The sequence below is a fragment of the Eubalaena glacialis genome, chromosome 18, assembly GCF_028564815.1.
Source record: "Eubalaena glacialis isolate mEubGla1 chromosome 18, mEubGla1.1.hap2.+ XY, whole genome shotgun sequence".
Lineage (NCBI taxonomy): Eukaryota > Metazoa > Chordata > Mammalia > Artiodactyla > Balaenidae > Eubalaena > Eubalaena glacialis.
Window position 1 is genome coordinate 14430974 of NC_083733.1, and position 27683 is coordinate 14458656.

Consider the following 27683-nt stretch of genomic DNA (forward strand, 5'->3'; position numbering starts at 1 on the left):
TTCTCAGGATGGGGTGGGGCTGGAAGAGAAACAAAAGCAAATAGACATGTCTGATATCAGGAAGACACAGTGGTCTAAGAAAAATAAAACCCAGTACAGTGACAGAGAGTGATAGACAGGGGATGGTCAGAAAGGGGCCTGACCATCAGAACCAAGACCTGAGGGAACTGAGGAAGTGAATCATATGGAAATCTGGAGGAATAATGTATCACACTGAGGGAATAGCAAGTGCAAAGGTCCTGTAGTGGACATGCCACTGACACATTCCATCAGTGAGGCTGGGGGAGCAGGAGGGGACCAGGCCAGATCAATGGAAGAGAATCAGGTTGTTATCACTGTAACATGAAAAAGTCAAGCACTCTTGTTGTTCCAACATTACAGACAAAGAAACTGAGGGTAAGTAATACACATAGTGTCTCAAACGTTTTCTAGACAGAGCTGGGAATCAAACCCAGCCGCTCAATCTTTAGAACATGTGCCCTTAATTGCTCCCTTAGAATGTCTTGTCAAGAAGCTGTAGGTAACTAGAACAGATCAATAAGACTCCAGCCCGCCAAAGTTACCCAAAGCCCCAGAGATTCCATGCCTAAAATTGTAGGGGATTTTCAAGGACTTGAACAAAGATTTAGCTACTTTTTTATAATAGCAAAATAACTGGAAACAATACCTTTTCCCTAATAAGAAGGAACTGGTGAATAAAGAAGTTACGATACATGCATGTAAAGAGTGTCTCATGCATGGTCATTTTAAAAGACGTGGAAGAATATGCAATGACATGGAAAGATGGTCGAACTATGTCATTGAAACGAAGCCATATGCACAGTAGGATCCCATTTTTGTAATAAATAAATAATGTGTGAATATATGCATAGGCAAAAGGCTGGAAGGAATTAAATCAAAATGTTGATAAATCGCTAACGCAGGGGGTAGGATTGTGGGTGGTTTTTCTTTTTGTTTAGCAGCATTCACTACGATGAATATAAATTATTTTTGCTCAGAAAAAGTTTACACGTACACAAACACACAGAAAGCTGGCCAGAAAGCTTCCTGGGCTGGCGGCCACTGGGTGGCACCAACCTGGGCTCCTCTACCCCCCACCCCACTCCCTGAGGTGTGCAGAAAGCAAGGATCCGCCAGGTCCCCATCAGAATCACGTTCAGGTTGGAGACCCTCATCATGCAGCAGCTCCCTGGCCTGAGCTGGAAAATTCGGGGGCATACTGACAGCCTCACCTCACTCCTCAACAAAGCCTTCAGGATCCAAAGTTGGGGGAGGGCTCCAAGCCCGAGGGCGGACAGTGGCGGCAGCACACGGGTCAGGGTGCCGGAGCGGCAGGGTAATTGACACTTCACTTGTCAAAAAATCTGGTGCTATTTTTAAAATCATTCCACCGCATAGTTTCACAAAGGATTCCAGGAGTCCTGCTCAGTTCACCCAGTGCTTTAGGAAGGCAAATGAACCGATTAATGATTTAGTAGTAATCACCCAGAACTTCAGAGGAGATGCATCACCCAAGCCCCACTCCAGGGATTCGTTTGCTACTCTTCCTTCTGGAGATGGAGGGGAGTTGAGCCAACCAGAACTTTCTCACCTGCACTGTGTTTGCTTTCACCCTGGAAGACACCTGGAGCCATTCATTTACTAGGCCCTGGCTTCGGTGAACAGTTCAGCATAGAGGCTTCAGAGCCAGGTGGCCGGCCCTGCCACTCACCAGCATGTTACCTTGGGCGGGCTACTTAACCTCTCTGTACCTCAGGTTCTTTGTTTATAAAAATGAGGATATGACAGAGCACCAAGCGTCCAGGGCTGTTGTCTTTAGTCTAAAGCCAGCAAACTATGGCCCCCAGACTAAATACAGCCCACCTCCTGCTTCTTTAAATAAAGTTTTATTAGAACACAGCCAGGCACATTCATTCACAGAATGCCTATGGGTGTTGTCGAACTAGGATGGCAGAGGTGAGTGGCTACGACAGACGATAAGGCCCACAGAGTCTAAAATATGTATTAAATATTTATTATCTGGTCCTTTTATTGCCGACCCCAGCTTAGGTTAGAGTCTCCCAGAAGTGGAACAAGGATTTGGGGGCAGTTATTTATCAAGGAAATGATGCCAGGAGGAACCAGTAAGGGGGTGAAGGGAGCAGGATGGGGAAAGGGAGGAGGCCAAGCCAGGGCATGACGTCAGGTAAAGCCTCAGCCTGGGGACTTCCCTGGTGGTCCAGCGGTAAAGAATCTGCCTTCCAATGCAGGGGATGAAGGTTCGATCCCTGGTCAGGGAACTAAGATCCCACATGCCTCGGGGCAACTAAGCCCACGTGCCACAACTACTGAACTCGCACACCTCAAGGAGAAAGCCTGCGTGCCACAAACTACAGAGCTCACGCGCTCTGGAGCCCATGCCACAACTAGAGAGAGAAAACCCACACGCCACAACTAGAGAGAGAAAACCCACACGCCACAACTAGAGAGAAGCCTGCGCACTGCAATGAAAGACCCCGCATGCCACAAAGAAGATCCCGCGTGCTGCAACTAAGACCCAAAGCAGCCAAAATAAATAAATAAATAAATATTTTTAAATAAATAAATAAAATTATTAAAGCCTCAGCCTGACTTGATCCCACATGAGCAGTTCCCTTGCAGGTGAAGTGGTTCAGGCGGTCCCTGAGGAAGACAACAGGTGTGAGCTACTAGAAGCAAAGCCCACAGAAGCTATCCCAGGCACAGGGCACAGTGTCAAGCACTTTGGGTACATCATAACGTTGACTCCTCACCGCAGTGATAGGAGGTGGGAAGTACATGATGCCCACATCACAGCTGAGAGTTAGAGGAGGTAATCCATGTGGGATGCTCAGCCCATCACCCACCACAGAGGAAGAGGTATTACTGTATCCTGGGTCTGGTCTTGTGCTGAATTCTGGGGCCGCAGAGACAAATAAAACAAGTCTAGGATCAACGTGACTGGTCATGGGGCATCTAGCACGTAACTTCCACCAGAGCCCTACTTAGTGCTCCTATCAGGGAGGTCGGAGGAGGTGATGCTGGGAAGGAGTCTCAAAGGAGACATAGCAGTTGCCAGGTGGGGGAATGAGCTTTCCAACACAGAATACAACATATGCAAGGGCTTGGCCCCAGGGAACAACACACACTCTGGCAACTGCAAGGAGTTTGGTGGGGGTGGATGAAGGCCGCGTCGGGGGTGGTGGGAGATGAGACCGGGGGCATGGAGGCCACGCAGGAAGCAGATCTTCGATGATGGAGAGTCCATGCAGATTTCAAATGGGGAGTTCTGTGGTTCGGCTGGAGTGTTAGTTTTCTGGGGCTGCCATAACAAAACATCACAGACTGCATGGCTTACACAAGAGAAACTTAGTTTCTCATAGTTCTGGAAGCCAGAAGTCCAAGATCCAGGTGTTGGCAGGGTTGGTTTCATTCTGACCTCTCTGTGGCTTGTAGGTGGCTGCCTTCTTGCTATGTCCTCACGTGGTCTTTCCTCTGAGCACCCCTGGTGTGTGTGTGTGTGTGTGTGTGTGTGTGTGTGTGTGTGTGTCTCTCTCTCTCTTTCTGGTGTCTCTTCTTAGAAAGACACCAGTCAGATTGGATTAGAGCCCACCCTAAGGGCCTCATTTTAACTTAATTACCTCTTTAAAGGTCCTATCCCCAAATACGGTCACAGTCTGAGGTACTGAGGTTAGGACTTCAACATATGAATGGGGGACGGGGTGGGGATGGGGGAGACACAGTTCAGCCCATACCAGCAGGCATTTCAGAAAGCTCTCCCTGGTTCTGGTAGAGAGGGCAGCCTGGAGAAACCAGAGGCGGCAGGCTGGATGAAACTCATTGTAGCTCTCCAGCCACTTAGGGCCTGAAGTCAGGATGGCTGAGTCCACAGTCTGGGGGATGGCTGAGCAGCGGTGGCCAAGCTGCACTCGTCCTGCCCTCCGGCTGCGACTGACCTTCAGTTCCAGGTAGCAGAGAGAAGAGGAGGACAAAGGTATGCTTCTGCATAAAGGCAAGCAGCTGGTACCCAGAGCACCAGAGCCCGCAGAGCAAGTGTCAAGGCCAACACAGGCACAAAGCCAGCTGTCACCTGTCCCCTGGCCACACCATGGGGGCTTGACCTCCTGGGCAGCACCTGGGGGGATGTGGTGCCCCCATTGTCCTGACTTGTTCACATACTCCATGTCCTCCCAGCACTATCTGGTCATCAAAGAAGCCTTGTACCATCCGGGTTGAGAGTTCACATCAGGAAGCATCACACGTTCTCTAACCCGCCCTCGGAAGTCCCGGGGGCCACTAAGGGGGACTCACACTGCTCATTCCCAGGTGAGTCCTTCCCAAGGGAGCTACTGATCTATTACATCCTTAGGGCCAGGGCTCTACAGCTTCCTTTGTGATTAAACATTTTTCTCTCCTTACGTCTCTCTCTCTCTCTCTCTCTCTCTCACACACACACACACACACACACACACACACACACACGATCCACAGTTCCTAAAATTCCACCACTCAAAGACTTATTCCTTCAGTTCAATCTCCTGGGAGAAGGAGGGCACAATACATTAAGTCACTAACACCTTAGGGTGAATTTATTAATCAGATTCTTCCCTCTGCCTTAGCCAGGTGTTAAGAAAGTACCAAGCATTTGAAGGGGAGGGTTATTAAAAAGAGATGGAATTGTGGAGGAAAAGCAAATGTAAGCGGGGAGAAGCAAAGTTCCTTCTACCCAGTCTTGGTCAGCCTGATGCTCTGAGTCAGAAGTCAGCCAACTTTTTCTGAAAAGGGTAAGACAGTAAACATTTTTGGCTTTTCTGGCCATACAGTCTCTGTTGCAATCCCTGGACTCTGCCATCGTAGCAAGAGGGCAGCCGTAGACACCAACTAAATGAATAGGCGGGGCTGTGTCCCACTAAAATCTTACTTACGGACACTGAAATTTATCATTTTCATAAAATATTCTTCTTCTAATTTTTTCCCAACCACTAACAATGTAAAAACCATGCTTAGTTTGCAGGCTATGCAAACATAGGAGGTGGCTGGATTTTGCCTGAGAGCCGTAGCTCGCAGCTCCCTGTCCTTCATGAGACAGAATTTGCACCTTTCCCATCTTGTCAAACCGTCCTCTCCTCAAGGACAAGCCCTTGGTCATTCTTTGCTGCTCGCCATCCTTACCTCCCCTCTCCAGCCGTCAAGAAAAAAAAGCGGCTCCTTGTTCTGTGTGCTCTGTCCATGATCCCTGGGGATCTGCTTTCAAATGTGGAGGAGAAGACAGGGTGACAAATGGGCTGGCATGCAGGCAAGCCACCAGCCGCAGGCTGCTGCAGAACAGTGGCTTCGGATTCATGCCAGCTGACTGAGGGGGGGTTCCATCTGCCTACCCCTCCCCAGCCCACATGTGATGTATCAGGCCCCGAGGGTTCCATCTGTCACACTTCTGGGCCACTCTTTATAGGCACCTCTCCCAAATTACCAAACGTACTTTTTATTATTATTATTATTATCATTATTATGACATCTGACTTTAGACGAACCATTCCCATTAATAAAACAACACTAACTTCGTACTGGGTACTCGGTCTGTGCAGGTGCCATATAAACCTTCTGTGGCTAATATTCCGTGAATGCGCCAGGCTCTGTTGTAAGTGCTTTGCATGTACTTGGGGCTCTCAGGAACCCACGGCTTCAGTACCAGCGTTATTTTCATCTTATGGATGAGAAAACTGAGCCGAGAGGGGTTAACAACACACCCAAGACACACAGCTGGTCGGATCTATCTGACTCTAAAGCCAGGTTCTCTGTCACCGGCTCCCCCAGCCCTCTCTATCTCACAGCCACACTCCAATATGGTATCATGATCCCAATTCCTCAGATGTAGAAACAGAACCCCTGAGACGTTACCGTCTTGGTCCAAGTTCACGTAGCTAATAAATGGCGGTGCTAGAACCCTTTGTTAGAACCACTGACCTGCTGGAAATATCCTGCCCTCTTGTGAAAACACAACATTTCTAGATAGTGTCAGAAACCAGAGTCCTAGACTGAGAGTGGGGCTTTCCAACAAGTGGTAAGAGAGGAACCTTAGCCTGAGAGCGTGTCTTAGGTCTGATCTAAAAGCAGAGCCCACGACAGGGATTCTGCGCAGGTGAGTTATTGAGGTGAGGGCACCCAGGAGGAACCCTGAGGAGGCAGGGGAGAAGGTACAGGTTCAGCTGAAGTCTGGCCTCAGCCTGATCTCTGGGGAGCTCTGGAGCATGAATGGGCCACAGAGTCCTCTCGCCCTGAGGCAAGGGGCCAGGCTGAGATATGCTGTATCTGTCAGTCATTGGCTATGGGTTGTCCCACGGTGGGGTAGGGGAGCATCTCTGGGCAAGGTGGCAATTCTCCAGAGAACGGTGCAGCTTTGAGCCCTAGCAGTCAACCCTCACAGCAGCCGGTGGGTGTAGTACCATCGTTTGAAGGGTCCTCAGCAGGGCGCAATTGGCATCTACTGCCAATTGGGCAGGTGACCCTGTAGGCGCAGACCTCACTATCTGTCTCTGTGACTCCTGGAAAACCACATTCCCTTCCCTCCCCTACCCTTTCTCCCCCTGTTCCTCTCTTGCTTTTGGACCTCCTCCTTTGTCACCCTCCAGCACTGGCTGGGCTGGGCTTGGCCCGGGCTTCTGGCTCCTGTATCAGACCATCAGCAATCACAGCCAGAGCTGAAGGTTCCAGGAAGCGCCCCAGTGTGGCTCCTTCCGGCCTGGGCCTGCTCCTTGCCCACCGCCCAGCCCCATCCTGTGTTCTGCCTGTGAGGGGATCCCCACTGACGTGATGGGGAAAGCAGGGCAGGGAAGCAGCTATGAGCCAAGCCTGGGAATTAATGAATGAGGGAGAGGATGAGAGCCAGACAGCTCCTCCTCGCCAGACGGTGCTTCAGCCGCCAGCAGGGCAAGCAGCTGCCCTCCTGCGGGTGACCCCCAGGGGCCCGCTGCCTGGCACTTGATTGCCAGGAGTTGAGCTGGCCAGGTCCATGCAAGGGCTCATTTCTAGAGCTTTCAGAGGGTCGTAATTCTCTAAGTAGAAATATCCTCTTCTTCTCTGCTGCCCTTCATTCATTCATTCATTCACTTAGCAATTATTCATTGAGCACATATGGGCCACAAACTGTGCTGAGAGCCAGGAAAAAGTGATGAACAAAATAGACAAGGTCCCTACCTCCATTCTAGTGGGGGTGACAGAGAAGAACTGAGCATGGTGGGGTCACAAATCACTCAGCTAGATGCACAAGGAAGATACAGTTTCTTGGTCCTGTCTTCCTCAAATGCCTCCACGCTGCCAGGCAGTAGGGGGCGGGAATGGGGGAACACACTTTAAAATTGCTAACTTATGGGAATTCCCTGGCGGTCCAGTGGTTAGGACTTCGCTTTCCAATGCAGGGGGCTGTGGGTTCGATCCCTGCTCGGGGAGCTAAAATCCTACATGCTTCGCGGCCAAAAAACCAAAACAGAAAACAGAAGCAATATGGTACCAAATTCAATAAAGACTTAAAAAAAAAAATTGCCAATTTATGGTACCACCATGCTGTTTTGCTCAGAAGGGCACTTTTGGAGAATCTGGTTTCCTTTGGAGAAACGTTCAGTCTTTTCCATCCTCTCCTCACTTCCTTCTCCAGGGTGGTGTCTGAGCGTGAGGGAGGGCAGTGATAACCGGATAACTAACGGTGGGGGGATGGAGGTCACTTGGAGGAACACTGGGTCCTCCCTGCTGGCCGCTGCTCCAGAGTGGCTGGCCTGGTCTCTCGCTGGCTGGACTGCTGCGATGCACCTGTCCTGTCTGGGGCATAGCAGCTGCTCCTGGGGCCCCACTCCATCCCCTTCCCTAACCAGGGCTCCCACCTCACAGCTGCTGCAGGTGTTGGCTGCTACCTGTCACACCTGCACCCTTCTCCAGGGATTGCCCTTGACGGAAGGAAGGTGGCCACCTCCCCTGGAGATGGACCCTGGCCAACGCCTACCTCTCCGGGGTCACCATCCCACCACACACCCCACCCGCCCTATGCTCCAATCCCACTAGTCTTCTTACAGCTCCTCCACCACGGAGCATGGGGTTCAAATCCCAGGAATGCTCCCCTCCTCCCTTCTCCCGGTTAATTCCCTCTCAGAATGACCTCCCTTAAACACTAGATATTTACGGGACTCTTGTTAAAAACTGTTTGCCCTTCTATGTTCCATTATGTGGTTTGATCACTATCTGTTTCCCCCACTCGACTTTAAACTCCTGAGGGGAGGGACTATTTCTGTTTTTCTAACCAGTGACTCCCTAAGGCCTACTACAGTGCCTGGCACAAAGCCGATGGTTATTAAATATTTTTTTGAGGGCATGAATAATTCAGTTTTAAACGAGCTTATGAATGAATGGAATGCAACCCTGACCTCTGAGCACCTCACTCCAACATCCCTGCTACACCCTGGAAAATCCTGGAAGTGGGACACTGCTCCTCTAGGGACACTTTACCTATCCTTGGTGAAAGGATCCAAATTCTCAGCCACCAGGAAGTCCCATTCTGGCAGGAAATGGAGCAGGTTTGTTTGCAAATCAAGCCCAGGGCTCCCTGCCAGGCCCCCACGCAGAGGCCAAGCCAGCCTCACACAGAGGCCCTGCAGGTTTGGATCCATTTGCAGTTATATTTCCCTCTGCCGGCCTTGCCTGAGCCTTATCTTACTCGATCTCCTTCACCCCGGTCCTTTAGTGATCTTCTCTAACCTTCTGGAGAGAGGAATTATCAGCTCCCAGCTCAGCTCAGAGAAGATGAAGAGACTCTTGTAGATTCATAAAGCAAATTGGTGGACCTAGAATCCAGTTATTCTGAGATCCCACCCAGTGATAAAAAGAATAAAAGCAGCCAATATCTATCTACTCTGTGCCAGACACTATGCAGAGTAATTTATATGCATCATTTTACTGAATCATTACAGTTCTTCTGCGTAGGTTCTATTAGTGTTCCTGTTTCATAGGAGAAGAAACTGAGGCTTTAAGAGGTTAGAGAGAGACTAAAATTCATTCTACTTGGCCAGGAATCAGCAAACTATGTCCCAGGCCAAATCTGGCCCAGTGCATGTTTTTGTAAATAAAGTTTTATTGAAACAGAGCCATGTGTGTTTACATATTGTCCTTGGCTGTTTTTGTGCTACAATGGCAGAGTTGAGTAGTTGAGACTGACACTCTGGCCTGAAAAGCTAAAAAAATTTAATTACGGCCCTTTACAAAAAAAAAGTTTGTCAACCCCTGTTCTAGATGACACCCCCTCCCCCAGCTCTTTTGCATTTGGACTCACTAGTCAGAGTGCTTTTTACCCAGGTTTACAGCAAACATGTCCCACTGCCTATTTGAGTTTTCCATCTTGAGCACCCAAGACTAGAGGTGTTCATTAATGCCACTGTGCCCACAACTCCCTCTAAGGGAAACAGCCGTTTCTCTGCACTGCCCCCTCTTCCGCTCCCCTCACCCCCTTCTGACTGGATCCACAGCTGATGGGATCAAGGGGTGGGTGCCATCCACAGCTGGGCAGCAACTTACGATTTGAATGGCCTGACATAAAGAGATGAACTAGACCGATCAGATCCTTCTCTTGGGATTTGGGAAAGGGAAACAAACAGAGGGGAAATGGAAGCTGTGACTCTTGAGGACAAGTCAAGGCCAGGTGGCTATGATAGGCAAGGAAAGGCAAAGTCATGAGGACAGGTGCTGTGGGAGAGAAGAAACTGGACAAACTGTGCAGATGGGGACAGAATCTGAGCAGGAGTGGCTTGCTGCCCTAAGAAAAAAGGAAAGAGAGGAGCCTTGGTCCCTGAAGGTTTCCCAAGTCCAGGTCTCATGAGAACAACTGTCCCTTCTTGGATTATTAGTTAGGACTTTTTGGTTACAAATGAAAGAAAGTCTAATATAAATGGGCTTAAACACTAATGGTTATATATCAACTCATATAACTGCAAAGTCCAAGGTACTTCAGGCTCAGCTTGATCCAGCAGCTCAAATGATGTTACATGTGACCCAATTTCTTGCAGTCTCTCTGTCTTGCCTTTTGTGATTGGACTGCATCCTCAGTCTCCACTCCGTGCCCTTCTTCATCTTGGGCCACTCTAGACTCTCACTCATGATGTCAAGGTGGCTGCAGCAATTCCAGACTTCACAGCTGCATACCAGTCTGTTTGCCGTAGAGAGGGCATCCCTTCCAGCAGCTCCTTCCCATTCTGGAATGCGATCTCTTACTTCCTATCCTTGACTGCACTTTGGCCGGGGGGTGGGCTGCACTGACTCAATGAGACCCCTTAGCATCTGCCTTCAGTTTCCTCACCTATAATAACAACATTTGAGTGCTTCATATGTTCCAGGCCCTACATCACTCTTTACATGCTTTCCAACTCTTAATGCTCACAAAGGTCATATGAGGAAGTTACTAGATCTTACCAATGAGGAAAGGAAAGCTCAGAGAGGTTGGAAGCCTTGCCAAGGGTCACACAGCCATCACATGGCAGAACTGCTGATTAGCAGCAAAACCAAACCAAAAACTGTGGGATCCTGAAGCCTGAGCTCTCAGCCTCTTCTGTGACCCTGCCAATTGGGGGAGGGTGTCACTCAACAGCCCCCAGTTACTGTCATTCCACCTCCTATTGCTATCCTGGTGACCCAAATCCTTTGCTCAGAGGGGAGTATTTTGTCCACAGACTCTCAGGCTTCAGACTGAGTTTATTCAAAAGTCCTGCTCCCACCTCTGGGTTCCTCTGGACTCTATTCTCCCTCCACCTGATTCGTTTCCATGGAAACTGCTGGGCTCCTGCATCCTTTTCATCCTTCTTTCTGGGAAGCAAGGCCAGCTCTCCGGCACCCCAGTAGCCAGGCCTAACCATTTTAAAGACCAAAGAGGCAATATCTGGAAGAAATATTTCCAGGCAGAGGGAGGAACCAAGCAGGGTTTCTGATTTTTTCTTTGATGTTCTCCAAAATAACACCAGGTGCTCTGAGCAGCTCTGCCAATTACCTCGGCCCAGTGGATACCGGCTAGCAAGTTGTTTGTCATCTGTTCTCCTGCATCTCACCACCTCACAGTCAGCAGGCTTCCCTCCCTTCTTGGGGGAGCAAGTCTGAGGCAGAGGGCAAGTTTTCTTGCCAATCCTTGGTACTGGATTGCAGCCCTCATGATGCAGCTGGTGGCCTGGGGCTGCAAAAGGAAGGATGGCACCCAGTCTGCCCCTTCTGGGGAAGGAGGAACCAGCCATCAGCTGAACTCCTAGGCATCTCAGAAACAGCAGACGTGGTGTCATCCCTTGCCACTAGGAGGCTCCCTGCAGTTCCCAGTGGTCAGGACATGGGAAGAACTTTGTACATATTGTCCAGGGCCTTAGCACCTGGTCCACAAGGACTCCATAGACCAGAGGAGCCAAAGTGTTCCCTATCTCCCACCCCTGGTCTTGGGTGTTCATCTCTCTGAGCTTTGGTTTCCTTATCTTCAAAATAGGCCCAATTCTCGCACTGATAGGCTAGTTGTGAGGACCTAACCAAGCAAGACACAGTAAAAGCCCTCTTTTTAAAGTCAACTACAGGTATCCTTGTGGTCATCATCATTGTTGTCATCATTATAAACATGTGGGGAGATCCTGGAGGAGTAGCAGAACCTCAGACATCCAAAAATAATTACAAAAGTCTCAATTCATTGACACACAAACATAAAAGAATTTTGTTTCTATAGTCGCTGCTTTCAAATATGCTCACTGAAATTCCTTCCCATTCCTGAGCGATTTCTGGATCCATGTTTTTCTTCTCACATTCAGGTATTTAAACTTGGTCAGGTCCAGCTTAAAACTCCAGTTTTTTCTCCTATTCAAAGCTCTCCTCCTCCCCCCGCTACAGACTAGAGTCTTGGCTTGGGGCTGAGCATGGAGAGGAGGGGTGGGCTGGCTCTGAGACATCTCCTCCCTTGGTGGGCAGGGGCCGGGGCAGGGAGGAGATCTTCTTACCTATCTGGTCACCTCGGGTTGTGGGAACCGCAGCTCGTCTCTGGGGAGTTCGAGGGCACCTTGCACGGTAGAATGAAGGCTTTCTTGGAGCCATTTTCAGGTCCACCCTGGCCTCCTTCAACACCAAGGATCAACCAGCAGTATCTAGCTTTTGCTCCTTCTTTCAACTCTGTGCACCTTCCCAGAAGCCACAGCAACCTCCAAGGAAGGGCTGCAGAGAACAGGAACGGGGTGCGATCGCCCCCACCTTCCTTCTAGGCCCAGGACAGGACAGCCTGGGCCTTCAGACAGCTCTAAGTCAGACACAAGGACCAGTTCTGTCTTCACAAGGGGCCCAGACTCCAGAATTCTGCTCCGGGAGCAGGCGGGCCTGCCAGTGTCCCCTTACAGCAGGCACCCCCCATGACCTGGCGAGGTCTTCTGGAGTCTCCCCAGCGAAGTGTGGCTTCAGAGGAGCCACACACGCTGCACTCCCCAAAGACTAAGGCTCCTCCCTCTCCCCCATGCAGCTTCTCCTTTCATAGCCCATGGCCTTGGTTGGAAGTAGAGGGCAGCCCAGCAGATAGGAGGTACCCGGCTCCTGGGGAGAAGTTTAACAAGTGGGATACTAAGCCCCTTTTGTGCTACTCTTTCAGAACAACAAGAAAATTCCTAACATTCTATATTAATAACAATATCCACCTTTTAATTAAGCACTTACAGCTGCCAGGATTCTTACTAACTAACTCCTCGACTACATTATTTTTGGTCCTTACACTGACTTTGTGCCACCAGTATTATTATTACCTGTATTTTTACTAAGGTTCAAAGAGGTTAAATAGCTTGGCCAAGGTCTCAAAGTAGGTTTTGTACCCACATCTCTCCAACCGCAGAGCAATCCTAAACATGACTGCTAAATAATCCTAAACATGACTGCTTCTGCAGGACTCAGCTTGGGAACAAAGGGATCTGCTTGGGCTCTGCAGCCTTCCCTGGGCCTGTATCTGGGAGTCAGGGATGCGTCTCCCAGAAAGAGACTCCAAGCATGCATCTAAAATGAATGATGCAGGGCTATCCTGATGCAGGCTTTGGAGACCACTGTGGTCACCCTGTTGTCATACTCAGGACCTCTCCTAGTCAAGCCAACATCTTCCCCCATCTCAGCAGCTCGGGAAAGTAGGAAGCATGAGCTCCACTCTCTCTTCCTCGCCAGGAAAACCAAAGCAGCAAGGGGGTTACTGGTTTGGGTCTTTAGAGAGCCAGAAATGAGATCCCTCACCCCTGGGCCAGGGGAGGGCGCAGGAAGTGAGCCAGAAGAGCCCAGATGACAGTGTCAGAGCTGGAAGGGGCTGAGCCTGACCCCCAAGGGGCTGGCAGCACACTGGTTAACAGCCTGTGTTTAGCCTTTCCCCTTGGCCTCACTCTGGGGTTAGTCCCTCTAGAAACTATTAGTTACCTCAGGGGAGGGATGCTGGCCAAGGAATTTCTTGCCACACCAACCACTGCTGCTCTTTCTCCAAAAAGGGCAGCCGGAGCATGAGCTCATTTAATCCTCGGAACAATTCTAAGAGGCAAATACCCACATTCGCATTTTGTAGAAGAGAACAATTGAAGCACAGATAGGTTATGTAATTTGCCCAAGGTCACACAGCTTACTCTGGGATTCAAATCCAAGCAACCTGATTCTAGAGTGCCTGCTCTTAACCACTGAGCAATCCTGCCTCTCTAGACCCAGCGGTTTTGGTGCATTCCTCAGCCCTGGACCCTTCGCCAGCAGCATGGGGGAGGGGGATGCATACAGGCCTGGAAAGCTAGCTTCTTAATGACACCTCCTCTCTCCTAGTCTGTTCCTGCAAGGAACTCTAAACACTTTTGCTCTGGGCAGAAAAAAAACAAGTGGTTTTGGAACCTTCACTCTGTATTGCCTCTTTTGGGCTCACTATGGGCTCGTCCTTCCCCCTAAGGAACAACCTACCCCCTCTGTCTCCTCCTGGTTTTCCTCTCTCCCCTGGTGACCTCCTTTTCATTCTCACCTCCTTGCCTTTGCTCTCCTTTTGGAAGGCAGTTCAGCTAACACTCATTAGCACATGATAATGAGCATCAATTCATTTCTCAGTCACTCAGCAGGAGAGGGGAGAAAGTGGGGACAAAGCTGCCACTCTGGGGGTAACGGTCCACAAGGCCAGGACAGGCCCCCAGGCTCAGGCCCCCAGGGAGAATGGGGAGGGAGCCTAGCCCCCAGCTGGGGAGTCCTGTCTATATTCTCGGGCTGTACCCTCAGCAGCTGCTTCTGTCTTTTCTGAGACCAGCGCAGAATATTCCTAGGTCAGCGTGAGACCTTCTCTGCCCACCAGCCTAAGCAAATTCCCACGACGTCCATGGGTGGGCGTGGCTAAGACCTGGTAGAGGAGGATATAGTTCTGCAGCTCTCCGAACGAGTGTCTCAAAGCCCCCAGAGCCTGACCAGGGTGCGGCAGGCACCAGAGGGTGGAGGGAGGTACCCAGGCGAGGGCAATCAGTGGAAGCCCCTCCTCCACTCCCATCTGGATCCCTCCTGGGGGTCGCTGATTCCAGCCACCCCCAGTAAAGCCTAGAGAACCCTCGGCTTCTCCGCAAGACTGGGCCCCATTAAGGAGCTATGAGAGCGAGGAAACAGAGCCGGGCTGGGCAAGTCATTTGGTCCTTTGAAGTCTCAAGTCCCCTCATCGGAAAAGTGGTCCCTGGTCTTCCTGCTGTGAAAGGGTCAGACGAGAGGAGGCATGAGAAAGTCCTAGAGAACTCCGAAGTCCCGGTGCTAAAGTCTTGTCAAACTTTTATTATTATTACTACTGGTGGTGTTGCTGTTACTACTGTTAGTATTATTGCCGCTGCCAGTGATGATACGTGGTGGCTGCACTCAAGATGATCAGAGAGAGGGAGAAGGAAGGCAAGGGCAGCCTCTCTCCCCTTTGCACCCGAGAGCCTCTGTTTCCCTGGCCAGGCGAGGAGTGGTCTCAGCACAGACGGGCGCCCCCACCCCGCGAACCCCTGCGGAGCCCCGGTCGGCCGCCGCCCCGCTGAGACCCAAGCAGATTCTCTGAGCGCGCGCGCCCCCTGCTGCCGGCGGGGCGCGGGCGCAGCCTCCGGATTGTATATAAAGGCAGCGTGGCGCTCGAGACCTGGCCGAGTGCGGGAGAGGAGCCGGCGCGCAGCGAGAGCGCAGTGCTGCCTGAGGTCTCCGAGCGGCTCGCCATGGCTGGGCCGCAGCAGCAGCAGCCCCCTTACCTGCACCTGGCCGAGCTGACGGCGTCCCAGTTCCTGGAGATCTGGAAGCACTTTGACGCAGACGGTCAGTAAAGCTCCCAACTTGTGTGCCCGCTCGCCCCCAGGGGACCTGCGGTGGAGGAAAGAGGGCAAGGAAGTTGCGGGCAGGGGTAAGATTGCCCCAGGGGGTGTTTTGGGTGCAGAGCCTGCTGAGGTCGGGGTCTCGAGTCTGGGAGACACCTGGCTGCCCTGGTGACAACCGCCCGTAAGTTTTCTTCCCTGACAGAGACGACAGAGACCACCGGCTTTTGCAGCCTCATTCTGGGCAAGTTGGGGCTTTCCCAGAGGGGAGGCCTGGGCTGGCAAGGCTCCCCATGACTCCCCCTGCCGTCTTATCTTCCCCGCCTTTCTCTTCAAGGTAACATCCTGCCTTCAGCTGCGGCAGCCACAGGTCTCAGACGCCCACTCATTTCTTCCCTCAAGTTCCCCTTTTGTTGAATACCAGGTTAGCCCCGTGGGGTCCTGGGGCTGGGGCAAGCTGGGGGGTCCTGAAGGGACACTCTTGGCCTCCCCAGCCTGTTTGGTGGGAGCAGGAGTGGAGAGGGCATCCAGCAGTGAGCATCCCCTAGGCTTCTTCTGCCCACGTTCCATCCCTCATGGGCATTCAGGTCCCACTCACAGGGTGTGGTGGGAGGCAAGCTTGGGGTGCCAGCCTGACATGTTCCCTCATGGTGATAATCCTGGGTGCTTTGGGTGACTCCTTCCTTCTCTGGATCGGGGGAGGCACAATCTTAAATGCCTCAGTGACCCACCCTCTGCTCTGTGTGGTCTTGACATTTACTCACCCAAAAACCGAGGGCTGGACTGAACGACATTTGGAAGTTGGCTGTAAGGACTGGGATTCCAAGGGTCTATGATGGCCTGACTCAGGCATAAAGGGAGCCCCCCCCCCCTTTTAGAGGCTTCTGATATCACTAGAGACTTTTTCTCCACCACTCCAAAAAATTAAGTGATCTGATTTCCTTCTCAGAGGTCCTGGCTGGGGTGGGCATCCGAAACGTTCTGGCATCTCAGACCACTGGCAGGGTGGTGGCCCAGGGTGTTTATCCTGGGATTGAGAGCGAGGGGCATGGGAACCAGAGGGAGGACCAGGTGGAGGCTCCCTCCATTCTTCTCCCTTCCCTTCCTCACCTCGGCAGGGCGGGCATAAAGGTGGCTAAACAGAGGCCCTCGGCCCAGAGTGCTGTGGAGAGGCAGGGGTTAATGGGTATGATAACCAATGAAGTTTTGTTCCCTTGGAGCAAACTGAGAATCTGGGGGTGCAGAGGACTGGGCATGTGACACCTGGATTAGGACGGTGATCTGCCTATGAATTACTAAAGGAGGTGGGTAGATTGTTAAATCTGTAAAATGGGGCTAAGGAGGGGCTGTATTTCCAATCCCCGGCTGGTACCATAAAACTCCCTTGGGGGAAAGGGCTGTAAGAAGATTGCAGCCTCTCTGTATTCTAGGTGACACGTGCACTCCCTAAGGCTTCTCCTGCCAGTTTATCTGCACCAGAGACTTGCATGATTCAAGGAAAGTTACCAAGTGGCCAAGGTTATACCACAGGCCTCCTGCCAGATGAGTCAGCTATAAACAGAGGACTCCACAGTTCTATTCTCCCCCAGTTCTCACGGGGCCAACCAAGAGCGCTCTTGATAATCATGCAAATGCTCACATTTGTCTGAGACTTTGTACTTTTCAAAACACAATCGCACCTTGGGTCCTGCACAGTGAGGCTGTGAGCAGACCACGATTCTCCTTGTGCAGATGAGGGAACACACACAAAGTGTGACTTCTCTGAGGTCATGTAGCGAGGTGATGGCGGCACTGGTTCCTGGCCAGTGCTTAATTCCCCAACTCTGGTTTCTGGACACCTGCTTTCCCTCCTGATCCAGCCTCGGAGGTGATGGGCAGTCCCTTTAATACTAGAGAGGGGTCCTATGGCTGGAGCATAGCTAAGCTAGCATGAGGCCAAAGAGTCTTTAAAGACCCCCAAAACCATCGTACCTCTGGTTCAATGTGAAAGGGGAGCTAGATTGCTTCTTGGTTTCTTGTCCCCCTCGGCATCCCATTGCCCGCTCTGGTCACCACTTCACGGAAGTCCCAAGGAGGGACCATGGACCTAACAGAGAAGGAAAGCAAAAAAGGATTAAAATACCAGAGATGGCGCAGAAGGCGATTTAGGAAAATGAGGCTATAGCCAAATTGAAATTCGACTAAAGGACCCAGAATTAAGCTGTGGGTCACCTTGCTCTGCACCTTCCCTATCTGTCCCCTCCTGAACTCCCATGGCTGCCAGGGAGCTTCTCCCTCACCCCTGAGGTCCTCCCTGCCCTGGCTGGGCCTCCTCTTACTAACCCTGGCTTCTGTTTTTATCTTGGGGTTTTTCCCCGACTCTAAGAGTCCCCCTGCCGCTCACAGAGTTAAAGAGCTCCGGGAGGACTCTCCACAGCTCACCAGGTCCCTGGGGTGAGCCCTCTGGAGCCCAATTAGTCCCAGCCACCAAGGAGGGGGAGCATCAACCCACCCCACCCCTCCTGGACTCTAGTAAACAGAGACTAGGAGTCCGTAGAGAAGCTGGATTCCGAGGAGAGTGGGGATGAGGCAGGGAATCTGACCCTCCTAACTCAGCCCATTTCTAATGAGGAGGAAGAGCCGTCATCCTGGTGACTTTGCCCAAAGAATTAGATTATCTTCAAAATTATCATCAGCCTTGCAGTGGAGAAAGGAAGGAGCAGGTGTCTGAAGAGGGGGAAACTGGGACTCAAAGAGGCAACGTTCTTTTCACAAGATCACACAGCAAAGTGAGAGGGTAGGGGGACCCAGGAATCCTCTCCTAGTCCCCCCCACTCCTCCTCAGTGGTCAGCCAAGGTCATGCACTTGGAAGGGTTCAGGTGTCATCTTTCAAAAGCAGAGGAAGGGAAGACGGCAGCCGAGTGCACTCTGTGAGCCAGGTTGGGGCTGGAGGTCTTCGACATAACATCCCCATGCTCTGAGTGACCCTTACATGCCCTACATGACTGAGTCCACCATTCTGTTGTTTCCTGGTCACTTCTTGGTCAGAAACGTTCTCACTCTGCAAGATCCAGGCTTCAGAGGGATGCCCAGCTCAGAGCTCATACTGGCCTCTCTTTGTGGTTCTGACCACACAGCCACCAGGCTCCTATTCTGCTGACAATCAGTACAAGGTCTGTGAGGAGCCAAGTTTTGCCCTTGGCCTTTGCTACCCTTTGGAAGCAATTGCAAGTGTAGGGATATTTTCTCTCCCAGAGGCCAGCAGACATTCACAGGACAAGGACAACGCAGGCAATCCCACTCACTCCAAGAATCAACCTACGTGGATATGCTTGTACATATACATAAAGTTATATGAACAAGGGGGCCTAGTATCAAGTTCTCTGGGATACTGAAATTTTAAGACTGTGCTTCCCTAGGGAACAGAAAAATAAATCCTGCTAATCTCTACAGTGGAATATTATGCAACCAATGGGATTGAGATGGGGCTTTTGTACTGACATGGAAAAGTGTCCAAGATGTATTATGGAGATTTTTTAAAATTATGGCAGGACACTATTAATAGTATGAGCCCATTTTTACTATTAATGAAACAAGTATGCTGGAAAATATTTGAAAGACAATAATAATAGTGGTCCTCTCTACAGAGTAGATGATGTAAAATTAAAAGGTATTTTCTTTAACTTTATAAGTAAATTTCTGTAGTGTTTTACAAGAGCATGTGTTTCTTGTGTAATCAGCAAAACAATAAATATTCAGGAAGAAAATAATTTTATGGGCACCCCCCCCCAAAAGAAATCCATATATATCTCCAGGTGTGGGAATCTGCCCAGAGTTTTCTAGGCCTTTGTCTGCCTCCAGATGGCCCTAGTGATGCAGGAGGCTCTCAAAGCCTTGCACAGGGACTGAGCCTTGTTCCGTGTGGGTGTGGCCCTGAGGACTTTGAAAATGAACGACAGGAAGGACCACCAAGAACTGAGGAAGGCCCTGTGCAGTCTCCCCTCCTCTCTCCTCCTACACCCAGTAGTAGTAACGGAAGCATCCTCCAAACCCATCCCCCATGGGGACACTGGCCAGACAGAGAGTGCTCAGGCAGGCTCTCAGTCACTGAGGAGCTTGTGTCCCTGGTAGGGGAAGCAGAAGAAAGCGGAACAACAGCGCCCCTCAGAGGTGGAGAGAGGCCCGGGCAGCTTGCACTGGAATTCTAAATGAAGAAGTCTTTTGGAATACTAAAAAGAAGACCTCTATGTATAAAATAGATAACTAATGAGAACCTACGGTAGAGCACAGGGAACTCTACTCAGTGCTCTGTGGTGACCTAAATGGGAAGGAAATCTAAAAGAGAGGGGATATATGTATACATACAGCTGATTCACTTTGCTGCACAGCAGAAACTAACACAACAATAAAAATTAATAATAATAATAATAAAAGACCTGCCCCCAAAGGGTTACAGAATATCCAGTATATATTAAGCATTTACACAAATCCTACAGCTGTTACTATGCAATACAACTGTGCTGTTCATAAGATAATTACAGGATTTATAAAAATGATTGCTTCTTGGAGCATTAAAGGCAAAGGGGTCTGGTGCTGGGAGGGAGCCAAAGTTGTCTGAGGGCAGCTTTCTTTTAACCCTGTCGGCATTTCTCTGTGGGGTCCGTGTGTCCCGTTTAGGCCTGATGTCAGGATTTGGGGTTCTTTGGGAGCAGCCTCCTGCCCCACCTGGGGTAAAGCCCTAGGAATAAGTCCCCCATCCCACCTCCGCTTTCACCCCCAAATTCCCCACTTGTTTTGCCAATAGTGCCCTTCGGTGTGGATGTCCGCGGCATGCCAGCTGGACATCCTCTGTGAGGCCCTCATGCCCCATAGCCCAGCCAGCCGATGGGGAGGCAGCTGTGTCTGAGAAGAGCTGGGGCTCCCCAGGGAGGCAGCTGCGGGGACGTTTTCACAAACAGGACACTTCAGCCTCGCCTCGCCTCGCCTCGCATGGGCGGCCACCAGCCATCCCACGTCCCTGCCCTACTCGCCTTGTTTATTCCCCCTTTGACTTCAGTAGTTTCACTACCTGAGCCCCTGGGGGAGGTTTCCAGGGCTAAGGAGACCCCTCAGGGAAATCCCTCCCAATACCCAGGGAGCCAGAATTAATAGAGCAGGCGTGAGGCTCTTCAAGAACTGAGCCTCTCCAGCTCTGGACCTGGTGGCTGTCCTGGAGGATTGCATCAGATCCCGCCTTTGCCCCGCAGGTCCCAGCTGGGGCCTCTGGCTTTGGCCCTCTCCCCCTCCTCTCTGGCTCTCGGCTGCCTCCCCTCCTCTCTCGCCCAATCTGTCCCATCCTTCTGGCCTCCTCCACACAGGGAATTGGCCCAGCATTAGGCTGCCAGATGTCCACAGGTTCAGGGGACCCAGCCCAGTTCCAGAGCCTCTGTTCCAGAAGCAGCTCTGCCCAGAAACACAGATTTAAAGTCAAGTGTCTAAACATTCATCCAGTAGCTGTTTGCACTGGGTTTTTCCCCCCAGGAGCCTCTGGGAGACATGTGGGGGGGGGGGGTGTATGTGTGTGTGTGTGTGTGTGTGTGACTGACAAAGAGAGAAACCAAAACAAAATAGAGATATGGACAGAGGTCGTCCCTGGGGTGAATAGAAGGAAAACAGGATGTTAGCTGTGGTTCAATTTCTTTCCTCTCAAACTCCTCTCTAACACGAGGTCGATAACACCCGTCTGCTTACCTGGCAGCGTCCTGAAGACCAGATGGGGCAGGGAGGGGAGAGCTCTTTGTAAATGGTGAGCACCACGCAAAGTAATATTTATATTGGAGCAGAGCCTGAGGAAGTCAATTTCTTGCCGCAAAGGGTGGCGTTTATCCCAGAGGAACTCAGGCTGGAGGGTAGAGGGCTATTTGCCCTTCCATAAATTTGAACTCCGGACAGACAGCCAGGAGGCCTGGCTTCATGAACACTTTCTTGTGCAGGTAACGAGGAGTCTAAAACTGCATAACTCCCCTCCTTGATTTCCTTAAACTCCGCAACACAGAATAATACAGATTGGTGAGCACCACGCCCTAGGCCCGTGCTTCTCAAACTTAAGCGCGCAGGAGACTGGTTCAAGCGCAGATTTCTCGGCCTCACTCCTAACAATTCTGATTCAGTCGGTCTGGGGTTGGTCTGAGAATTTGCATTTATAACAAGCTCCCAGGTGATACTGACACTGTCAGGCCGCAACCACTCTTTGAATAGTGCTGGTCTAGGCCCCTCTTGTCAAAAGAGGTGCCATCACTTGTCAAAATGAGACCCCAGTCTACCATCTCGGGCTTCACACCAGCCCCCCACCTCAACCTTGAATGTGAAGCCAAAGGCGCTGTCTCTCTAGGGAGACGATGCTCACGTTCAAAAGCAGTGGTTCTGCTTTGAAATGTTCATGCTCCTATGTTGTTAAAATGCAGATTCTGGTCAGCAGGTCTGGGGTGGGGCCTGGGGTTCTGCCTTTCTAACAAGCTCCCAGGTGATTCCAATGTTCCCGTTCCACAGACCACACTTTGAATGACGAGCCCTCATACTTCAGACCCACCAAATTAAAATCTCCATTTTAATACGCTCCCCAGGTAATTCTTGCATACCTTAAAATTTGAGACAGGTCGCACTAAAGCAGTCCTTAATCCTGACTGCACATCAGAATCATCTGGCGAGCTTTGAAAACATGCCCAGGAGACACCCTCACCCCATCAATTAAATCAGGAGCTCTGTGGGTAAGGCCCAGGCAGTGGTGCACTTTGAAAAGCTTCCCAGGTGATTCTAATACATAGTCTGGGCTGAGAATCAGGACTCTGAGGCTGCAGTCATGCTGGAACTCTTTGGGCTGAAGGGTTTACAGCCATGGATTGGTTCAGAAGACCTTAAGAGCAGAGTATAAAAATGATGCTTTCCATTTATGTGAGATTTTACATTTTCCAGAATGCTTTCACAGCCTTATCTTGTATGGCTGTCACAATGGTTCTATAAAGTAAAAAAAAAAAAAAAAAGCATAAATAGTTTTCAGCATAAATAGTTATACCCATTTTAGAGATCAAGAAACTGAGGTTCAGAGAGATTGACTTGCTCGACATCACATGGACAGTCACAGAGCTGGTGGTAGACTTATGACCCTTAATCGGGTTCCTCTTACCTGTTCAACTGTCAGAAAATCTGTACGCACAAATCTCAGTGAGAAACAAGCCCCTTTCCACTGTGAGGCAGGGCATTCTTTGGTCAAGGTTTTCCAAGTGTCTGTGGTCAGATTAATTGTAAAGAAGTGTTGTCTCACTTCAAAATTTGGGGAAACTGAGGCACCATGGTGGTGAAGAATGGTAGCAAGCCCAGAATAAGGAAGGATGCAGGGTCCCCGGCTCCTCCCATCCCCCTCCCTAATATTCACAGGTTGCGGTTTGATATGGGGAATTTAGGAGTGATGGTTGCTATGGTAACCACATCCTTATCAATGCCCATCCACATGAGATTTGCACGGTGGCCAGTCACCCCACCCCCCCATAAGACGGTCATAGAAAAAGCAAACCACTTGCCCAGTGCCGAAGTCCTCCCTGGAAGGAGGTAGGTCAACCTGTCCTCTACTCCCACCTCGTATAATAGGTGCCTCCCGCGTGATGGTTAGGGAGTTGCTCTGAGGGAAGCCAAAGTAGCGAAGGCCTTTTCCCCCAGTGCTGGAGGATGCCCCGTCTGGGCCCTGCAGCCCCTGCCTGCCTATCTAATCTCTGCTCCTCACCCTCTCCCTTCAACTGGTAGATTCCTGCTATTCTTGTCTGGCTGCCTCACCCCCGTAGACCATTAAATGCTCTTGGGGAACAGGCCCATATCTAAACTTGGCTATAGTTCCCACAACGTTGAACTGTTGTTCAGTTCAAAAAAATAAAGGCTTGTGGAATTGAACAACATTTCTGTCCCTCTGCACAGAGTGAGGTGGTACTGTAATTCCCAGCGTGGCAAGAGGGGTTTCTTTCCACAGGGGCACTGGCCCCCACTCCCTGCCTTTGCTAGTAGCTGGGGCTTCTCAGCGAGGCCTTCGCTGCCCACCCTGTGCAAGTAGCCCTCATAGATACTTCAGCCGCCTCCTAATACGCTCACAAAACAGACTCGTACTCACTGACTCAGGTGTCCACCCAGCCCTGGCCCGGGCCCAGCTCTGAGGCCTCTGGTACTTCGAACCCCAGCGCATGCTCACAATGTGAGCTCCACCCCTGCCCCCCGCCCCCCGGCCCCTCCAACCCCAGCCCCTGCTCCTGGACCCAGAGCTGAGCTCAGCTTCCTGCCTGAGAAATGGAAGAATAGCCAGATCACGGCAGGGAGCGACCAGCGAGAGAAAGAGTACTCATTCCTCCAACTCAGTGGCATTGTCAACTGGACCACTGCCTGTTTATCTAGAAAGCCCTTCCTCCCTCCCTCCCTCCCCTCCTCAGTCCCCCTGCTGCAGCTGTCCAGCTCTCCCAAGAAGCTTTCAGAACATCCTAGAAGAAAGATGACCACTCTAGCCTAGGGGAAAAAAGGGAACTCAAGTCTCATCTCTCCCCACCATGCCCCCCCCCACCCTGCAATTACAATCATATCTTTTCCCTGCAGATAAAAATACTTAATTTATCTCACATGATTCCTCCATACACTATGTATTGTGGCATCTTCCCCACTAGAGAGCGCCACTAGGATTATTCATTCCAAATTTAAATTCTCAGGGGACACTAGTGGGGGAGGCTAGGAAGAACACACACCCCGACTCCCACATCGCCCTCCAGCCTCCCAAAGCCCCCACCAAGGCCAGGCTAAATACTTCTTTTTCATTCCCTTTGTTTAGTTTGTAACGCCATTTGCCCTGAAGCAAGCTACCATCTCCCTGTCCTGTTCAAGTTGAATATTCTCTATGGGAACCTTGCTCAACTGCTTTAGATCAGATTTGGAACTTGACTTTTGGTCAGTGGTTTCCAAACCTTGCTATATACATGGAAATTACCTGGGGATCTTTTTTTAAAAATCACGATGCTTAGTTCATACCCCAAACCAATTACATCAGAATGTCTGGGGATGGGAGCCAGATGTCCATATTTTTTTTAAGATTCTAGGAGATTCCCATTCACAGCAGTCTGGGGAGCACTGCCTTAGACCTGTCTGATTTCCCACCCACAAATGATTCCTCCCCATCGCAGACAGACCAGGGAGCTTGGCCATGGACTCAGCTCGCCCTGGTCTCTAGGTCTTTTGGGTTCAGTGGTGAAGAACCTAAAGGACTTCTTACTACGTACGTGATCTTGCAAGTCAGGCCTTGACCTTGGGACCCGGTCCTGATAACGGCACTTTTCACCCAAATTCATTCCCATTTTTTATACAAGTTCTGGTAATTGCACTCAAACAATAGTAACATTTACACTGCACCTGTAACGGACTGAGTGACGGGTTTTACATACAAAAATCCCATTTAATTACCCATTTTGCAGATGACATGGGTTAAATAACTGTCCCAAAGCCATACAGCTCGTAAGTACAGCAGAACCAGGATTTGAATCTACCTCCAGAGACCTCAGAGCCCCCTCTCTTCATTACTGTAGAGTGGGTTGCCTCCCATATGCTTGATCCCTGTGACCACCTCTCAGGTGCCACCATCCCTGCTTTTCTCTTGCCACTCTTCCCTTCTGCATTAGTTTCCTGGAGCTGCCGTGACAAAGTACGACAAACTGGGTGGCTTAAAACAACAGCAATTGATTCTCTCACAGTTCTAGAGGCTAGAGTCCAAAATCAAGGTGTTGGCAGGGCTGGTTCCAGGTTCTGAGGGGTAATGTGTTCCATGTCCCTCTCCTGGCCTCTGGTAGTTGCTAGCAATTCACAGTGCTCCTTAGCTTGGAGATGCACCACTCCAATCTCTGCCTCTGTCTTCACGTGCCCTTCTTCCCTGTGTGTCTTTGTGTCTTCACTTGGCCTTCTTATAAGGACACCAGTCATTGGATTTAGGGCCCACCCTAATCTAGTATGACCTCATCTTAACTAATTACGTATGCAAAGACCCTATTTCCAAATAAGGTCACATCCTGAGTTCCAGGTGGACATGGATTCTGGGGGGACACTTTTTTTTTATTAGAAAGTCTACTTTATTTTATTATTATTATTTTTTTGGCTGCACCGAGCGGCTTGCGGGATCTTAGTTCCCCGACCAGGGATTGAACCTGTGCCCCCTGCAGTGGAAGTATGGAGTCCGAACCGCTGGACCACAAGGGAAGTCCCTGGGGGGACACCCTTCAACTCAGTACACCCTCCTACCCCAAAGACCCAAGTTCTGCCTCTGACCTCATTCGCCCTAGTGACCAGGGTTGCCACCTGCTGACAAATCTCGAGGCTGATGACCTGTTGTCCCCTGTCAGATCTCCAGCTCCTGCTGCTTGCCCAGCTGGCTATGGACAGACAGCTCCCAGCTCCTGCTTCCTCTGCCAGCATGGCCCACACACTGGTCCCTCCCAGTCTCTGACTACTGAACGTATATCCCAAAGGCAACACCGTTATTAATCTTGGATCTCTATGGTTGCAAATGGCCAGAGGGCAGGACCCACATCCCTAACAGTCCAGGGCTGGCCCAGACACCTGCTTGACCAGTGAGGAGAACAAGTTCTCAGTGAAGCCCCCCACTTCCCCACCCCACCCATCCACCATAAGTTTTACTACTTAGCTCTGAGGTTCATTGCTTTTTTTCTTTGCTATCTTTGCAGGAAATGGGTATATTGAAGGTAAAGAGCTAGAAAACTTTTTCCAAGAACTGGAGAAGGCAAGAAAAGGCTCTGGCATGGTAAGCCCAGACCCCTCTCCCATTGTTTGGAATTTTCTGTCATCCTGACCATGGCTTTGAGCACTGTCTGTCCTAGGTCATACATTCCATCAGCAGCCTGACATCTCTGGTCTTGACCCTTAGAGTTTTTCTTTCATCTGGAAGGATTTTAAAAATTGAAATACTCCCTTAAAAGAGTACCTTACCTCACTATCTCTGGGTGTCTGGGATTGAGGGGTGTTCATGGGTACCGGGGGTTGATAAACTCCCCAAAACTGCAAAACTTTGTGTCTGCGTCTGTGTGTATAAAAAGTATTTTTTCCTACGGAAGAGTCCATAGCCTACCTAATATGCTCAGAGGGGTCATGACTCAAGATTGGATGCCTAGAGGGTTTCAAGTGCCTTTATTCAAGACTGGAGTTCTCAGCCTCGGCACTAATGACATTTGGGGTAGACAACTCTTTGTCATGGGGGGCTGTCCATGGCATTGCAGGATGATTAGCAGCATCCCTGGCCTCTACCCATGAGATGCTAGTAGCACCCCTCCATGTTGTGACAATCAAAAATGTCTCTGGACATTACTAAATGTCCCCTGCAGGGGATGCAGAATCGTCCCCACTAGAGAACCACTGTTCTAGACCAACCAAGGTTGGAACCTCGGCAAGGACCTAGAGGAAAGTGGAGGATTGCTCCAAAGCAGCATGTGAGCCAGATCGTACTGGCTCATGTGTGCAGGTGTCAGACTGCCCTTCATGCCCTAAAGTGACTGCAAATCATGTCCCAGGCCCTTAACGGCAGGCACATTGTTTCCCCATGTGCCAACCTGGCACGATTGACTTCACTAAAGCCTTTTGGGGGAACGTCTGAAATATTGAAGAGGTAAGGTGATTGGAGCTAGTCTGTTGTGATTCCCATGTCTGGTTCTCGAATATATGGAGTCAGACCAACTCCCTCCCCGCCAGCTCCTGCGGGTCCTTTGGTCGCAGGGGTGGTCTCTCTACTCTCCCCTGCTGCGTGTCTGTTGGCCAATCCACTGCTTATTAGCGAGTCTTCATGGAGCGCTTTGGGAGATGAGTCACAAATCCACTGGTGAGCCCCTGGTTCAGAGCTCTCGTCAGCGCGCCCTGGTGAGGAAGATGTCCAAGCGATGGGCTTAAGTGATGGAGGTGACTCATGGGTTTGTTTATCAACAGTCCCCCGTCACCCCTCATTACTAGGATAATGAAGCCCGGATCACAGAAAACACAGGCTTCACAACTGGTTCTGGGATCGTGGGGTAGATGGAGGAATGTGTTTTTACAAAGTGCTTCAAATCTGAAATCCTTCTCTTAGTCATTCCCTTCCTCAGATGGCCTCAGGGGTGATTTTCAAGTCTGTCAACAACATTCTCAACTAACATCACCCCGGACTGGATCTCAGAGCAGCTGTTCTGTGGTAGAAAAAATAGTGGCCTTGGAAACAAGAGTCATGAGTTCAAATTCTGGTGATACTAGCTGGTGACCTCAGGAGAAGTCACGTCATCTCAGCCTCCGTTTGTGTGTAAAATGGACAGGCTACTAACATCATGGGGACTGTTGTGGAAAGCAAATAGGATGGCCACATTTGTGATAAGGGCCTAGGC

At 50.5% G+C, this 27683-nt stretch overlaps 1 protein-coding gene and 1 long non-coding RNA gene across 2 annotated transcripts in view; one reads left to right on the forward strand and one right to left on the reverse strand.

Annotated features, from left to right (window-relative positions):
- The window catches only part of LOC133078317 (uncharacterized), a 36938-nt gene extending 19596 nt beyond the window's left edge, over window positions 1-17342 (reverse strand). The window contains exons 1-2 of the long non-coding RNA XR_009697860.1: window positions 17265-17342; window positions 15234-15342 (exon numbers count right to left, since the gene is read on the reverse strand). This is a non-coding gene — a long non-coding RNA (uncharacterized LOC133078317). The remainder of the gene's footprint in view (window positions 1-15233; window positions 15343-17264) is intronic.
- CALB2 (calbindin 2) overlaps window positions 15151-27683 on the forward strand; it is a 28234-nt gene continuing 15701 nt past the window's right edge. The window contains exons 1-2 of the mRNA XM_061173325.1: window positions 15151-15297; window positions 26007-26083. Coding sequence (XP_061029308.1) covers window positions 15201-15297; window positions 26007-26083 — 174 coding nt within the window. The 5' untranslated portion in view covers window positions 15151-15200. The remainder of the gene's footprint in view (window positions 15298-26006; window positions 26084-27683) is intronic.